Source organism: Pelophylax lessonae (assembly GCF_965119305.1).
Source record: "Pelophylax lessonae genome assembly, chromosome: 11".
Classification (NCBI taxonomy): domain Eukaryota; kingdom Metazoa; phylum Chordata; class Amphibia; order Anura; family Ranidae; genus Pelophylax; species Pelophylax lessonae.
In genome coordinates, this window is record NC_138778.1 from 155,069,092 (window position 1) to 155,086,579 (window position 17,488).

Sequence of the window (17,488 nt, forward strand, 5' to 3'; positions counted from 1 at the left end):
ATAAAAATTATTTTTTTATGTAGATGGTTTTTTTATTACTTTTTCTCTGGATTTTTTTTCCTGTGAGATGTAGGTGTACTCGACGACTGCAGAGTCTTTTGGTGAGTCAGGTTTGCTCTCTGTACTCACGGATGGCCCATGAACAGGGCTGCCTGCGTCTGCTGCAACTTTTTCCAGATGGATCGGACAGACGGTGGTGCAGGCTTATTCAATTTAGGGTTAGATCCTACCTTTCCCTGTTTCTGCGCATTCTACTCGGGCACTTAGTGCTTCCTGGGCTTTTCACCATCAGGCATCTGTACTTCAGGTTGCAAGACTGCTATCTGATCGTCTGTTCACACCTTTACCAAATTTTATAAGGTGGATGTGCTGGCATCTGCAGATGCTTCTTTTGGCCGCAAAGTTTTGCTGGTTGCTGTCTGGAGGGCTTTTGGCCTTCCTTGAGGGTGTTTACTGTTTGTTTCAGGTTGGCCTCATCTTTTGTTCTGATGAGTTCTATGTTGCCTGGTTGGCTATGTTTAGCCTTGGGGACTTTTTCTTTTCTGCGGTTCCCACCCCTCATTTTATGGCACTGCTTTGGGATGTCCCTACTGATATGGATCAGAGGAATGCGTCCGTCAATGAACGATAGAGGAAACTGGATTTTTGACTTACCGTAAAATCCTTTTCTCTTAAGTTCATTGACGGACGCAGTACCCGCCCCTCTATTTTGAGTTGGGTTGGTGTTACTTTTCTGACACTGCTTTGATACAAAACTGACATCCTATGCAGGAAGAGAGAGGGTGTACCCTTCGGGACTGCCCATAGGTGTAGCCAGAACTTTTTTTTTTCTGCCTAGTGTCCTACTCCTGTAGGGGGCAGTGTAACAGTACTGATATTGATCAGAGGACTGCGTCTGTCAATGAACTTAAGAGAAAAGGATTTTATGGTAAGTCAAAAATCCAGTATTTTTCTGATTTACTGAAACACAAAATCCAGCACAAAGCAGTTAAAATTGAATTTGGTTTTAGAAGTAAAGTAGCAGAAAGGTATTTTCTCAGAAACCATTAGTTTTATAATGGTGCATCTTTGTAGACATTTCTTGTGATCTTTATTAAACACTGCAAAAACCTTTTTAGCTTCTTTTTTTATGTATTTAATTTCTAGCCAGTCTGAAAAAAGTCATTTCTTTGCCGTTCTGTGCTGCAGTCCCGATTTTTGTCCTTCTGCACTACTTTTTTGGAGAGTTTAAGGAAATAAAATGGGTGTAACATGCAATAGTCTCTAGAGTCCAGGTGCCAATCATAAGCACTCCTTTGAAGGAGTTTTATAGTCAGGAATGTTTTTTTTAATCCTCATACATTCTATGCATTAAGATAATAAAAAAAAAACACCTGGACGTAGCAGCCTCCCCAGCACCCCCTAATACTAACCTGAGCCCCATCTCTATCAAGCGATGTCCACGAGTCCCTCAGCCATCCAGGACTCTCCTGCCTGATTGGCTGAGACACAACAGTGGCGCCATTGGCTCCCACTGCTGTCAGCCAATCAGGAGAGAGGGGGGTGGTGCCAAATTGCAGATCCATGTCTGAATGGACACACGAAGCTGCAGCTCAGGCTCTGGTGCCCCCCATAGCAAGCTGCTTGCTGTGGGGGCACTCAAAAGGAGGGAGGAGCTAGGAGCAGCCAAAAGGGACCCGAGAAGAGGAGGATCCGGGCTGACCTGTACAAAACTACTTCATAGGGCAGGTAAGTATAACATGTTTTTTTGTTTTTTGTTTTTTTTTTAAATAGACTTTACAATCACTTTAGGCGGGGTACACACATCAATTTTGTTCAACCCAGCAGGCTGTACAAAAAAAAAAGATCTCTGTACTAACGCAATCAATGGTAGTGCTTCAAAATTCCCTGCTCTGTGTTCTGACAGGGTGACTGCCCCTTGCCAAAACATACTGATCAGCGCTCGCAGCCATTGGCTGTAAACACTGATCGAATACTGGTTTTCCAGCATGTCGCTTCGACAAAAGCCTGTTTATACTTGTAGTGCTGCTCTAAGCAAAGGTACGGTCCCACTGGTACTCAGGAATGGGGTGCTGGCATGAAATATCACCATCCAGTAGTGTATAGCATACTGCAAGAATTTGTCGCTCTCCCAATCCAGTCTGTGTAGTTAACATATGGGAGATGACTTCAGCCTTGCACCGCTCCACAAGCCATGACCTCTGACATGTTTCCAGTGGGTATGGCGAAACCTGTCCGAGGATGTGGCTTGTAGAGTGGTGCAAGTCTGAGGCCATCTCATCTCACACATGTTGACTACACAGACTGGATTGGGAGAGTAGCGATTTTTGTCAGTATGCTCAGACAAAAGCCAGAATTTAGACAGGCTTCTGTTGGAAAGACACCTGTACACACTGACAGAATGTCAGCAGGTTCCAAGTGGAACTGACTGATACCAGCCAATATTCGACCCGTATGTACCCAGCCTTAGTCCAGTTGCCTTGACAAGCTCTGTCCTACCTACCTCCTGCAGCAACCGTTTACTACAATGATGATCTATTACTTTCTGATTACAGAAAGCAATGGATTACTAAGTGATCTGTTGCTACAGGGGTGCGTAAAGTTTTCCCCTAACCTAACCTAGACCCGCGTGAAGAAAAGAAATGTCAAGATAAAAAGAAATGAACCTAATATGTAAAAAAAAAAAAAGATTCTCACTTATGTATGTCCAATAGGGATCGACCGATATTGTTTTTTCATTGCTGATACCAATATTTTGGTCATCGCGTATGGTATCTGCCGATATGGGCCGATATTTTCGTACATTTAAAAAAAAATTATTTTATTTTATTTTTTTTTTACTTGACAGGTACTCTTGTGAAGGGATCTGGGGGTCTAAAATACCCCAAACCCCTCCTCTGCACTTAAAACATTCAAAATGCCAAGTTTGGCTGTTTTGAATGCTGTCGTTTTTTTCAGTCTGGCGCCGAGTACCCGGAAGTGATGTCATGACATCACTTCTGAGTTTTGCATGGAGATCCGATCAGAGCCAAATGCGGCTTTGATTGGGTCTTCGACGGCCGTGAAGGCTGGTTGCCCCAGTCTCCCGGTGGGACGTGAGACCCTGGCGAGCCGCCGGAGGGGGCACGTCCCCTCCCACTCCTTGTAATGACAGCCATGCGGCTTCTCAGCCTCATCGGTTGTCATTACAAGACAGCCGACCGTCAGCTATGGACGCCGCTACCGGGGGTGATGCCTCTAGCTGCAGGCATCACCCTGGTACAGCAGTTTCCCAAAATATCGGTAATATCGGCCACCTTGGTGGCCGATTCCGATATATCGGGGAAAGTGCATATCTGCTCTCGATATATCGGCTTTGCCAATAATCGGTCGATCCCTAATGTCCAAGCCCCAACACACATGTTGGATGTTCTGGATGACATTTGCTTTTACTGCAATGAGCATCAAACACTTGCATAAGCAAATAAAATGTAATTCAGAATTTTACCTATCGCAATTCGTGTTGTACGAAGTAATTGTATTTTTTTTATTTATTTACTTTTTTTGCTGCATCAGAATTAAAGATTACGATTAAAAAAAAAAAAACACTCAAAATTAAAAATGTCCACATATCTGATCAGGGAGGGAGCTGGGGGAGAGAATTGTTAAAAAGCAGCATTCTATAAGAACACCAGTTTGTCTAAAATAAAGGTAGAACACTTTTATTTTAATATTTAATTATTCCAGTTCATAATCCTAAGACGTAAAAGTGGTTGTAAACCTCAGACATGAAATATGAACATAGCATATCCTTCTACAGTAATATCATAGTAATATCATATTACTAATATCATAGTAATACATAGCATATCCTTCTACATAATTTGTCTCAATTAAGAGCACAAAGTGTAATTTCTGTCTGCTGCTTTGTTCCTCTGCTATCAGCAGCAGTCTCTTCTGACAAGTTTATCTGACACCAAGAGAAAAGGGATGAGGGGGTAGAAATCTCCAGCAGATTAACAGCCTCAGCTCTGCTGCTGTGTGGAGAGGGGTGTGTCTCTTCCCTCCAATCAGCTCTCAGAGCCCTCCTTTACTGAGCTCTGCAGTGTGTAACTTCAGCTCTCTACCCCCCCCCCCTTTTTTTTTTTTATTTTAACTCTGACAAGTGTTAAACTACAGCACTTTGAATAAATGTTGAGAAGAAAGGGCTGCAGATAAATACAACTTATGTAGGAGGATTTGTTTCATCTCTGTGCATCCACTGAGGCCAGTCACTTCACTGGGTATATCTAAGGGTTTACAACCACTTTAATAAAGTCGCATTTACTGTGCCTTGAAAAAGTGTTCATACCCCTTTAAAATGTTCCACATTTTGTCATGTTACAACCAAAAGCGTAAATGTATTTATTGGGATTTTATGGGATAGACCAACACAAAGTGGCACATAATTGTGAAGTGAAAGGAAACTGGTTAATGGATTTCACTTTTTTTTTTTTTTACAAATATCTGAAAAGTGTGACGTGCATTTGTATTCACCCCCCTGAGTCAATACTTTGTAGAAGCACCTTTCGCTTCAGTTGCAGCTACAAGTCTTTTTGGGTATGTCTCCCAGCTTTGCACATCTAGAGAGTGATATTTTTGCCCATTCTTCCTTGCAAAATAGCTCAAGCTCTGTCAGATTGGAACAGCAATTTTCAAGTCTTTTCACAGATTCTCATCTCAATTGGATTCAGGTCTGGACTTTGACTGGGTCATTCTAACACATGAAAATGCTTCGATCCAAACCGTTCCATTGTAGCTCTGGCTGTATGTTTATCGTCCTGCTGGAAGGTAAACCTCTGCTCCAGTCTCAAGTCTTTTACAGAACAGGTTTTCTTCTAAGATTGCCCTGTGTTTGGCTCCATCCATCTTCCCATCAAATCTGACCAGCTTCCCTGTCCCTACTGAAGAAAGGCATCCCCACAACATGAGGCTGCCACCACCATGTTTCACGGTGGGGATGGTGTAGTGTTAGTTTTCTGCCACACATAGCGTTTTTCTTTTAGGCTCTGTTTCCACTATTGCAGCTACAAAGTCGTGCTACTTATTTGTAGTGTAAGTTGTTTGCGGCTTTCAGAGTGACTTGTCCCTCATTATAGAAGGAAGTTGCACTGAAGTCGGCCCAAAAGTAGTGCACAAACTATTTTTCAAGTTGCTGCGACTCAAGTCGCAGCAGTTAGAACGGGCCAAATTGAAATGAATGGCTTTTGACTTGCTGTGCGACTTGACGTGTCAAGTCACACAACAAGTAGCAATAGTGGAAACGGAGCCTTAGGCCAAAAAGTTTATTTTGGGTCTCATCTTACCAGAGCACCTTCTTCCACATGTTTGCTTTGTTCCCCATATGGCTTCTCACAAACTGGAAACTAGACTTCTTATGACTTTCTTTCAACAATGGCTTTCTTCTTGTCACTCTTCCATAAAGGGCAGATTTGTGGAGTGCACTAATTGTTGGCCTGTGGACAGATTCTCCCACCTGAGCTGTGGATCTCTGCAGCTCCTCCGGAGTTACCATGGGCCCCTTGGCTGCTTCTCTGATTAATGTTCTCCTTGCCCGGCCTGTCGGTTGAGGTGTACAGCCATGTCTTGGTAGGTTTGCAGTTGTGCCATACTCTTTCCATTTTTGAATGATGGATTGAACAGTACTCTGTGAGATGTTCAAAGCTTAGGATATTTTTTTTTTTTTTTTCAACCTAACCTTGCTTTAAATTTCTCCACAACTTCATCCCTGACCTGTCTGGTGTGTTCCTTGGCCTTCATGATGCAGTTTGTTTACTAAGGTTCTCTCAAAAAACCTCCTGAGGGCTTCACAGAACAGCTGTATTTACACTGAGAATAAAATACACACAGGCAAACTCTATTCACTAATTAGGTAACTTCTGAAGGCAATTGGTTCAATTCGATTTTAGTTAGGGGTATCAGAGTAAAGGGGGGCTGAATAAAAATTCACGTCACACTTTTCAGATCTTTATTTGTAAAAAAATTGTGAACAGCATTTATCATTTTCTTTCACTTCACAATCATTTGCCACTTTGTGTTAGTCTATCAATTAAAATCCCAATAAAATACATTTAAGTTTTTGGTTGTAATATGACAAAATGTGGAAGGGGTATGAATGCTCAAGGGGTATATGAATACTTTTTCAAGGCACTGTACATAAACTAATCTATTGGGTTGGGTACATGGGGGGGCACGGATAAGGCCACCATTGTTACTTCTAGAAGAACTCATAATCCCTGTCCTACTCTTTTTGAAGTGCTAAACTAAAGTTTTTAATATATTAAATGCAGTGACTCCTAAAAAAGACATGGACCATTCATTAATATAATAAAAACGTCCTCTATGGATAGGATTTTCTGTTTTCCTTTTTAGGGATTGTTCACACAAGGTGCCAACTGTGCTGCATCAACCTCCATTGATCAACACGCTCTCAGTGCAAGGATACATAGAAAACAGTTGTGTTCTATGTGCCCTGTTTACACCATACATGTGCGGTGGTGTGTACAAATACCGCATGTCTTTATGCAAAGCATATCAAAGTTCTTTAGTGAATAAACGTGAATGAAATGCATTTATGTGACATTTGATGAAGTTAAAAAGATGAAAACCATAAATGATGGAATGTTTTGTAACAACGCATTGCAGCGCCCTTAACAATGCTCACTAGCACATATTCGTTATTAGGAGCTTAGTGTGTCAATAAGCCCTAAATCTCCTTTCAATAAGAAAACATAAAGAACTGGCAAGTTTTGCCAGGTTAAAGCAGAAGGTGTTTCTTTATACTGTTTGAATGAAGGTCTAATGGGTTGATTAATTTACTAAAACTGGAGAGTGCAAAATCTAGAGTAGCTCTGCATAGAAACCAATCAGCTTCCAGGTTTTATTGTCAAAGCTTAATTGAATGAGCTGAAGTTAGAAGCTGATTGGCTATAATGCACAGTTGCACCAGATTCAGAGTGCTCCAGTTTCAGCAAATCAACCCCAGTGTCTTTCTGTTAAACTATATTGGAAATGTTTGGGTTGTACTTACTTTTTTCACATGACTCTGCTTTTTTTTTTTTTTTTTTTTTTTTTTTTTTTTACTGGAGTGCATTTAGAAGTCAAAGAATCCAATGTGCAATACATATAAAATCCCATATAAGTGGATGAAAAGTGACATGGAAGACAATATGGCAATTAAATAAAATCAATTAATGCATCTAATCAGTTTAACAATCCAAACAGCACAGTCTCTTGAAATTAGTGGAAACCTCCCATTTAAGATAATGGTAGGCACTAGGGCTAGCTTAGTGAATGCATTCTACAATTTTATAGGCCCTACAGGCCAATAGCCAGGGCAGGTGGATTTTTTAAATGTTTTAAAAATCTTTTCTCTAGCGCTCATTGACAGACGTAGTCCTCGGTGATACACCACCTTCGGGTTATGTTGCCTCCACAGGAGCAGGACTAGACAGGAAATTAAAAAGCTCTGGCCACACCCTAGGGGCAGTCCCAGAGGGTATATCCTCTCTCTCTCTGCCTCAGCAAATCAGTTATTTTCTGTCTAGTTAGGAGTAAGGACCTAGATACCTTGCTGGGATCTTAGGTCCTGGCAAGAATTTTTTTTTAAAGGATTTTTTAGACAGCTTTTTTTCTCCAGTGTTCCTGTGAGATCTTCAAGCAAGAAAGCTGAACTGGGCGACGGGCTGGATGTTGAGATCCGGTGGTCACCCCAGTTCAGCCTACGAGCGCGTGCAGGCCATAGCTCCGCGCTGGGTCGGCCGCGACAAAGTCCCATTAAAGGACTGACCCCGCGAGTTAAACGTCTCGCTGAAACGCCAAAGACCATGAGTCACGGCGTCCATATCGGTCGACAGCCCTCCCGCCCCGGTGGAGAGGGGTACTGTCAGGAGTTGGTGCCCGCCTGGTTCCGGTATGGTGAGTAGTATGTTCCCCCTTTTCCCCTGAGGGGTCTTGTGGTGAACGCGGGCCCCTCTCTGTATGGTAAGATAGAGTCCCTCTCTATCCTATAAATGACACAGATCCTCCTACTTTGAGTGTGATTTTATGTGCAAAAAGCCAGGAGGCTTGGTTTGGGAGCTAACAATCTAATTGTATACATGTTAAAAAGATTGTAATCTGTGGCATTCTGGGAATCTTACGGTGATAAGAATAAGCTACCTACCAGTCAGAAGCCACGGACATGTAGACTGCCTTCCTAATCAGATCTCCAGCTATTAGCAGGCCTCCCGAATGGCCATGCGGTCCGCCAGGGCCGGTACCGCCAACCACGCCAAATCCCCATGCAGAGAGAGTGTTGTGTGCCTTGCAGCACACCGCTATTCAGTACAGGCCGCCGCCATTTTTTTTTTTTGCTGGATCGCACGAGCCGCCATTTTGGCGTAGCCTCATGTCTCCAGCATGGGGGCGGCCATGTTTGAGGTGATCCAAACACCTCGTGGAGCTTGGGGAGGCGCCGGAAGGCGTGCAGAGGGGCGGAGCCGCCTCCTTTCTTCCTGGGCAGCCAGCCAAAAGACTTCCTGTTTGTCAAGACAGCGCTGTAACCTGTTGCAGTTAAACTCTGAGCATCAAGTGGTGAGCCTGGGAGTCTATCTCTCTCTCTCTCTCGATCGATAGGGATCCCTAGCAGGTAACACTAAGGGGCTTTTTTGTGGCGCTGGGGGTCTGAAAAAAAAAAGAAAAAAAGTTTTTTATTTTTGAATTATATTATCCAGAAAGTGACTGGAATTATCATGGACCCTGCCACACATATTCCCCCACCTGTTTCCCTCGAGGGGGCCACGGGACCCGCCGGTGCACAGAGTGTAGAGTCATTTACAGCAATTTTGGAGTCTATGGTGGCTCGGGTGGAGGCGGCCTGTCAGGGACGGGGGTCAAGGAACCGCCCCCTGCCTACCCCTATACTATCTGACACCTCTGACTCAGATTCAGAGATGGTCACTGCAGTTGCAGGTTCCTCTGCAAGGGCTGTTATCCCAGGTAAAGCCCCCTCAGACAGTGAGGAGGACGCTTCTTCTCCTGCTGTAATTCAGGAAGAAGCATTGGTGGACGCACTAGTTGTGGCAGTGCAGGAAACCTTAAAACTTGAGGCTTTACCGGCAGAGGCAACTGAAACAGAGATTCCTTTTGGTACTAATAAGCCCATCAAAACGGTGAAGGTTTTTCCTGTACCCAAATGTTTCGGTAATCAGATTAAAGGAGAATGGGAGCATTCTAAACGTACCTTTACTATTTCCAAGCGTATTGCTAGACTCTATCCGTTTGAGGAATCCATCATTAAGAAATGGACGGTACCACCAGTGGTGGATCCACCTATTTCCAGGCTGAATAAAGCCACGGTTATCCCAGTGGAGGACACTTCGTCCTTTAAGGATCCGGTGGATCGAAAGATGGAAGCAGAGTCCCGCACCATCTTCTCTCTGATAGGGTCAGCATTTAGACCAGTAATTTTTATTGGTCTAGTTTCCCAGACACTTACGGAATGGGCGAAAATGGTACGCCAAGACCTTAGGGGAAAAGATATTCCCCAGGAGACATCTGATTTGATGGAACAGATTATACAAGGGCTACAGTTTATCTGTGACGCAGCCTTGGACACTACTCCCTTATTAGGGCATGCATCTATGTCAGCGGTGATCCTCAGACGTGTGCTGTGGTTAAAATGCTGGTCAGCTGACCTAGGTTCCAAGAAGACCTTGACAAATCTCCCTTTTCAGGGGAATCGTCTATTTGGGGCCAACCTAGATGAAATCATTAAGGATGCCACTGGGGGCAAGAGCACCTTTTTGCCACAGGCTGCTAAAGCTAAGGGACCTCGCAACAAGCGAGGACCTTTCTTTACCGCCCATAAAGGGCGCCCGGCTGGTACTAGCGGGAAAGGCAAGACTCCTCCAGGAGGGTTCAAGAAGGGCTGGTCGGACAAGCAGAGGACCAACCCAGCCAAACCCGAAGCAAAGGAGTACACAGCCTGAAGGTGCGCCCCCACCCGGTTTCAGGGTGGGGGGACGTTTTCACCGGTATTCAGGACATTAGATCGAGCATCAACCACTACTACCGGTGCGATTCTTCCCTTCCAACATTTAAGTACTACAGGAAGCGGTAGTTACCGTTCCCTGAATAGATCTTTTCCTTTACCTTTTCCTAAGATCAGTCCCTATACCTCACAGGAATCGGATCTGGTTGACCAGATAGGCCAAGTAGCCTCTAGTCGGGTGACTTCGGTCCCTGAGGTTCAACCAGAAAAGATCACCCTTCCTGATAACAATCAGGTATCTGATAAATGTGTGGGAACAGAAAACGACCAGACTTTCTCGGATGGTCGGGGCCAGATACCTCTAGGGACGCCTGGTTCAGATTCTATCAGCGCCAGTGGTCCTAGAAATTCTAGGCTGGCCTCCTCAAGCCGGCCTGGCCGACTTGGCCGTGGGAACTTCGTCTCAGGGAGTGTCTGTGGTCTCAAGGACCAATTTACCATCATGCTTTACAGTCGCTGGGTTTAATGGCCTGGCCATTGAGACCCAAGTACTGAAGGACAGAGGTTTGTCAGCTTCAGTCATTCCTACCCTTATTAAAGCAAGGAAAGCGACTTCCAGCAAGGTCTATTATCACACATGGAAGACTTATATTGCGTGGTGCGAATCTTTAGGATTTCCTCCACGTACCTATTCGGTGACTCGAATATTGGCCTTTTTGCAAAAAGGGGTTGAGCAGAAGCTAGCCTTGAGCACCATCAAGGGTCAGGTTTCAGCATTAGCAATCTTCTTTCAGAAACCTTTAGCTACCAAGTCCTTGGTGCCGAATTTCATCCAGGGGGTGCGGCACCTGGCTCCTCCAGTCCGCGCGCCCTTACCGCCCTGGGATCTTAATTTGGTTTTGTCGGTTCTACAGAAACCTCCCTTTGAAAACATCAGGGAGATTCCCTTGCTTACTTTATCCCAGAAGGTGGCCTTCCTGGTGGCTATTACTTCTGCTCGCAGGGTGTCAGAACTGGCTGCATTATCATGCCAGTCCCCATACCTAGTGATTCATAGGGATAAGGTAGTACTTCATCCTAAGCCATCCTTTCTTCCTAAGGTGGTTTCAGATTTTCATCTGAATGAAGATATTGTACTACCTTCCTTGTGTCCTCAGCCCAAGCATCATCGGGAACATGCGTTGCATTCCTTAGATGTGGTTTGGGCAATCAGGGTATACCTGAAAGCTACGGAATCATTCCGTGAGACGGATTCACTTTTTGTGATCACGGATGGCCCCAGAAAGGGTTTGCCTGCATCTGCCGCGACCATTGCCAAATGGATTAGACAAACGGTGGTACAGGCTTATTCTATTAAGGCTCAGAGTCCTCCGTTCCCTGTTAGGGCGCACTCCACTCGAGCGCTCAGTACTTCCTGGGCCTTTCGCCATCAGGCGTCAGTGGTCCAGGTATGTAAGGCGGCCACCTGGTCGTCGGTACATACCTTTACAAAATTCTATAAAATTGATGTGACGGCATCGGCGGATGCCTCATTTGGCCGCAAGGTTTTGCAGGCCGCAATTTGAGGAGACCGGTGGTCTACCTCGAGGGTTTTTTTCTGTTTGAAAAAAAAAAAAATAAATAATTTTTTCTCTTTTTTGTTGAGTCTCATCATTAAGGATGAGCATTGTAAACTTCTAGTTGGCACCGGTTGGGCCTTCTAGATTGGGATTTGATTTAATTTTCCCACCCCTCATTTTTGATACTGCTCTGGGACGTCCCGAAGGTGGTGTATCACCGAGGACTACGTCTGTCAATGAGCGCTAGAGAAAAATGGATTTTTGTAAAATCTTACCGTAAAATCCTTTTCTCTTAGCTCATTGACAGACGTAGTCCCCGCCCCTCTGTTTTTTGAGTTGGGTTGGGTTAAATCTCTAAAGACTGCTTTTTCACATAACTGATTTGCTGAGGCAGAGAGAGAGAGGATATACCCTCTGGGACTGCCCCTAGGGTGTGGCCAGAGCTTTTTAATTTCCTGTCTAGTCCTGCTCCTGTGGAGGCAACATAACCCGAAGGTGGTGTATCACCGAGGACTACGTCTGTCAATGAGCTAAGAGAAAAGGATTTTACGGTAAGATTTTACAAAAATCCATTTTTATAGGTAAGCCTCCTAAAGTTAAAATACTAGAACCTAGTATTTGTCCTGATGTTTTCAAAAACTGACTGTAATCATTATCCATCTATTATTTCATTGCCATACTTTGTCAAAATCCTATAAAATGTGTTTTTCTTTTGCGTCCACCGATGGACGTAGCTGCTGCTTTAAATCAGACTGATGGGTAATATGCCCCTCCCACTAGGAGTGACCAGGTAGAGCCAAAGGCTTTGACATGCCCAGGGGGGTGGGTTCCCTGGGTTATTACCCCTGGCCTCACCGTTGCATCTTCAGTTTTAGCTGCCTGGTCTTAGGAGTGGCCAAACAGCTCTCTGCTGGGACCTTTTGTCCTAGCTCTGTTTTAAACATCTTAAAGGGAACCTTTTTTTTTTTTTATTTTATTTTTTGTTGCTGCGAACTCCAGTTCCTGTGGAATGCCGGCTGGGTTTCGGACTGGCTATATGAGAGCCTTACCGTCTCCCAGTTTGTGCCAGCGAGCGCTTGCAGACCGTTAGCTCCACGCTGGGTCTCCATAGCGACTATAGTCCCACAGACGGGGACTGGCCTGCGAGTGAAACACCCCGCCGGGACGCACACACCTGGCATGCCAGTGTCGACAGCTCCCTCACTGCGGTGCAGAGGCAGTCAGACAGGATGGACGCCCACACAGCAGCGTGGTCCGGTAAGTATAGTCCCCCCATCTGGTTAGCGGGCCTGGGGCGGACGTGGGCTCCTCCATAGGTGAGAGGACCCTCGGGTACCCATACCACCTACCATCCTCCTCCACTATGAGGGGACACCTGGGACCTTCCCCTCCTACCCTGACCTCTCCCTACCCTGGGCTCTGGACCCCCGGGACACTTTTAGTGGGGGGAACCCTATGTAAGTCGCCTCAGGTGCTCTACCAGGTAGTGGATGGTGGGGGGGGGGGCCTCGGAGGGGGGTACATGGCTGTGCCTCATAGCGCTACCTTGGAGGGGGGGGGGTTTCATCCGCCGGGATAACCCCCACCAGTGCCCCCGGGCCTATTACTAGAGTAGGCCCGGGGGTCACGTGCTCATCGGCGCGAAGACGCCATTTTGCCGTGGCCTGCAGCCTTAACAGGCCTCAGCAGCCTGCCTGGGTATCCTTATCACTGTAATCCCGGTGGCCATTTTGTGGAGCCGGAGACAAAACAGCACAGGAGCTTCTGGCTTTTGTGGGTGGGGGCGTTTCCTTTTACTTTCACTTCTCCATGCTGCTGATGGACCTTGCATGGACCTCTCCATGTGGTAACTACTCTAAAGGAGTTTAATTACCCTGGCCTTCACCTTTTCATCTTCAGAGGGATTTAAGGCCTTTAGGGGGCTTAGGATATCCCTTGGAGTAGCGATGCGTGCATCACGATTGCCTCTTAAAGGTGCAGTTGCACGCCGGTAGAAGCAGACTTGCTGGTACCTGTGGTGCCTTTGTAACCACACTTAACCTCAGGGGCGTTAATATTTGGCGATTGGGCACGGATTGCTCCTGTTTTGAGGAGAAGCTTCTGTTTACCCCTTGCGGTGCCGTTTCCCTGTCTGCTCTTTACATTCATACTGTGCAATCCTACTGTTTGGCCTTATGTCTAACATGGATTCCCCAAGTTTTTCTGCGACCCCCCCCGATGCATCGTTGGGGCCCGCTTCTGATGCTTATGATGTGACTTTGTCTGTGATGCAAGAAATGTCCAGAAAAATGGACAAGTTATTGCGGCAGTATTTACTAAAAAACACCCTCGGCCCTCGCCTGTCTCCTCTCAGTGCTCAGATTCTGAGGCCGATATGGTCGCCGGCGACGCAAACCCCCTTTTGGAGGATGCGTCCCTGCATTCAGACCTTTCTGATGCGGAAGAGGATGTTTCCACGCCCTAAAGGCAAAAAGAAACAAAGAAAGGGCGCACCGACCTAGAACATTATCCTCAATAATAGGCTTTATTTATGCAACATATAAAAAGGCTACTCACAAAGGTAGAAAATAATCATATCAAGCTCAGTCGCTCCAGTGTCAGGAATAGTCCATGTGTTAGTCCATAATCCTGTTAAGATGACGGCCGACGCGTTTCGAGGCTCAGCCTCTTCCTCCGAGCCACCAGCCACTCTGAAACCATCACATCCTAAAGAAATTGCCTTGCATTGTTTGGATGTGGTTCGGGCAATACGGGTGTATCTGAAGACTACGGAGTCCTTTCGTAAGTCAGACTCTGTTTGTGAATTCGGATGGACCCTGTAAGGGTCAGGCTGCATCTGCGGCGACCATCTCTCGATGGATCAGACAGACGTGGTGAAGGCGTATTCTCTTAAGGGCAAGGTTCCTCCTTTCCCTGTCACGGCTCACTCTACGCGGGCGTTGAGTGCCTCTTGGGCTTTCCGCCATCAGGCGTCAGTGATGCAGGTTTGCAAGGCGGCCACTTGGTCGTCTGTACATGCGTTCACCAAGTTTTACAGAGTGGATGTGTTAGCATCCTCGGATGCATCCTTTAGCCGCAAGGTTTTGCAGGCCGCTATTTAAGGAGCAGTCTTTTCCTTCTCCTTTATGGTTTTGCTACAGTTGAGCCCCAGTTGTTGCTTGTTGGGCTCCATGTTATATAGTTGGCTTTGTTAGCCGTGGGAATTGCATTCTTTAAAGTTTGTCCTTTCCCCACCTCTCAGTGGTTACTGCTTTTTGGACAGCCCATATGTCTATGATTTAAAGCAGCAGCTACGTCCATCGGTGGACGAAAGAGAAAATTGGATTTTTTTTACTTAAAAATCCATTTCTCTGAGTCCACCGATGGCCATAGCTCACACCCCTCTTTTCTCTGAAGAGTTGGGTTTTGGTGGTTATTCACTGCTTGCAATTAAACTGAAGATGCAATGGTGAGGCCAGGGGTAATAGCCCAGGGATCAAAGCCTTTGGCTCTACCTGGTCTCTCCTAGTGGGAGGGGCTTATTACCCATCCGTCTATGATTTACAGCAGCAGCTACGTATGCCGGTGGACTCGGAGAAATGGATTTTACAGTAAGTAAAAAAATTCCATTTTTTTTCCCTCCATAGGTCATAGAACCGGTTATCCAAATGCAAGAAGAACCACTAACGGCTTCCGTGCTCGCGGCTGCCCCACCACAAGAACAAAAGCAAATGCTTGGTTTGTATATTTTTACAGTCCATAATTTCATCTGTATTCTTACTGGAAGTGGATTTGGCTGAAATGTATTGCAGTTGGTATACAAAATAGAACCATTCTGGCTATCTTCAGGCTCACACTAGCTGAGACACCCAATATTGGGAAACTAAAGAATTTGTTTGCTAGGGGATATTATTTCAGACACTCAGTGATTGAGCACTTATGTTGGTGATACATGACAGTTTTCAAGGCTTCCATTGGTCGCCTTTTGTTCATAGTTGAGATTTAGGGGTCAAATTTAAAAATATGCTTTGTTATGTTGGGACCTTGGTTACTTGGTACCATGTCATGACTTGCAGCTCTTTAATGTTTTTTTATTTTATTTTTTTATTGGGTAATTTTTAATCTTTTTTCAGTTATACAACAAATAATACAAAAGGTAGCCCAAAACGGTAACCACTGCTGAAAATATTAACAGAAAATAAAACCAAGATGTGAAACAATCTTGTACCATTAAATAACTTTGTAAATGATGTTCTATCACGCTCCAGTTATTACATTAATGCAGTTACCAGTACCTCCATACTACTACAAAGAAGTTATGAACATTCCCAAAATCAGTTGAAAAGACCAAGTTCCCAGGCCCAACTCTAGTACCTAATCCCCAGTCAATAGAGAACTCAATGGTGAAACATGTAGATTCTGAAGAAGATAGCCACTGATCCCATGTTTTCTGAAATTTTCTAGGACAACCTCTATGCTTGTAAGTCAATTCCTCCTTTTCTATGAGAAGGTTAATAGCATCCATCCATTGTTGCATTGTGCGAGAAGCGAATGAAAGCCACTTTTGCAATATTAATTTGCGATTGCGAGCTAGGTATAAAGCCCTGCTACACAACAGGCAACAGGACACCCAGTACTGCCAACTTGGGATCAGGAGGCACTTGAGTAGAACAAATTCTATTAAGTACCTGGAATATAGTGGACCAGTATCTGTAGCTTGGGCCAACCCCACAACATATGGATAAGGGTGACTGTATTTGTGGAACAGCGTGGACAGTTAAGTGCATCTAATCTTCCCCTGGAATAAAAACATTGGAGTGTATAGTAAACTCTTTGTTAGAGTAGGGTTTCTTAGCCAGGGTTTAATGGGGCCCTGGAGCTCCTCCAAAGGCTGCTAGGGGTTCCTTGAGCAATGAGCAATTTCTGCCTCCCAGATAAATTCCCACTGACACCATTGATCTTTTAAGGGGGTCATTCTTCTCAATGACCACAAGCGTAAGGAGGATTGTTCCCTCTGACCATTACACGAATGTATAATTAGTTGTAGATATAGTTATTTGTAGCAGGGGTTCCCTGGCATCGGGAAGTTATTTCCAGGGTTCCTCTGTATCGAAAAGGCTGAGAAAGGCTGTGTTAAAGGAATAAAGGATGATTCTATTCTCAATACACGCTTACATGTTGGGATCCTCTATAAAAAAAATCGGAAAGGCCAGCTTGGAAATAACAGACCTAGGAGGCCCACAATGGAAGACCACTTCTCTTTCGTTCATTGACACACAGCTCCTGATTCTTCTTAATCATTGGGTTATACTAAACCCTACAGGAGTAGGACACTAGGCAGGAAAAAGGTTGATTACGCCTATGGGCAGTCTCAGGGGCTATACACCCACTCTCAGCTATAGGCACTCAGTTTTTGTTCTGCCTAGTCAGGAGTAAGCACCTAGTTCCTTGCTGAGATCTGTGGTCCTGGCAATTTTCTCTTTTTTAAAGGAATTTTTTCCTCCTATTATTTTGTTCCTGTAATCTACAATCAAGTGCTGGACTGGGCGACAAAACTAGATCATTTAGATCCTTGGGGTCCCCCCCAGTCCGGGCAGTGAGCGCGTGCAGACCGCAGCTCCGCGCTAGTTCAGCCGCAACATAGCCCCACTGGACGGGGGTTGGCCTGCGAGTTAAATGTCTCACAAGGGTGCATGCGAACTGGCTTCAGCCTGAGTTGCAGCGTTTCCTCCTGGTCGACAGTCCCCCTCTATGGGACGGTGGGACCCCCGGCTTTCCCTCCACCCTCCCAGCCCCTCTAGAATTTCGGTGGTCACTGTGGGTCTTTCGGCGCGCCCCCTCCTCCCTGGGAGAATATGAGCTGGCTGCTGCCACATGCTCTTAAAGGGAGGCCGGTTTGTGTTGCTGCTAACTGGGTTTTCCTGGTGCGCAATGGGGGGGGGGGTTGAGCAGGGTTCCC

General features: G+C 45.4%; 1 protein-coding gene across 1 annotated transcript in view; it reads left to right on the plus strand.

Annotated features, from left to right (window-relative positions):
• Positions 1 to 17,488, plus strand: part of PABPC1L (poly(A) binding protein cytoplasmic 1 like) — a gene marked incomplete at its 5' end in the record, with an annotated part of 266,227 nt that overhangs the window by 207,236 nt on the left and 41,503 nt on the right. The window contains one exon of the mRNA XM_082271768.1: positions 15,177 to 15,267. Within this exon, the coding sequence (XP_082127894.1) occupies positions 15,177 to 15,267 (91 nt within the window). The remainder of the gene's footprint in view (positions 1 to 15,176; positions 15,268 to 17,488) is intronic.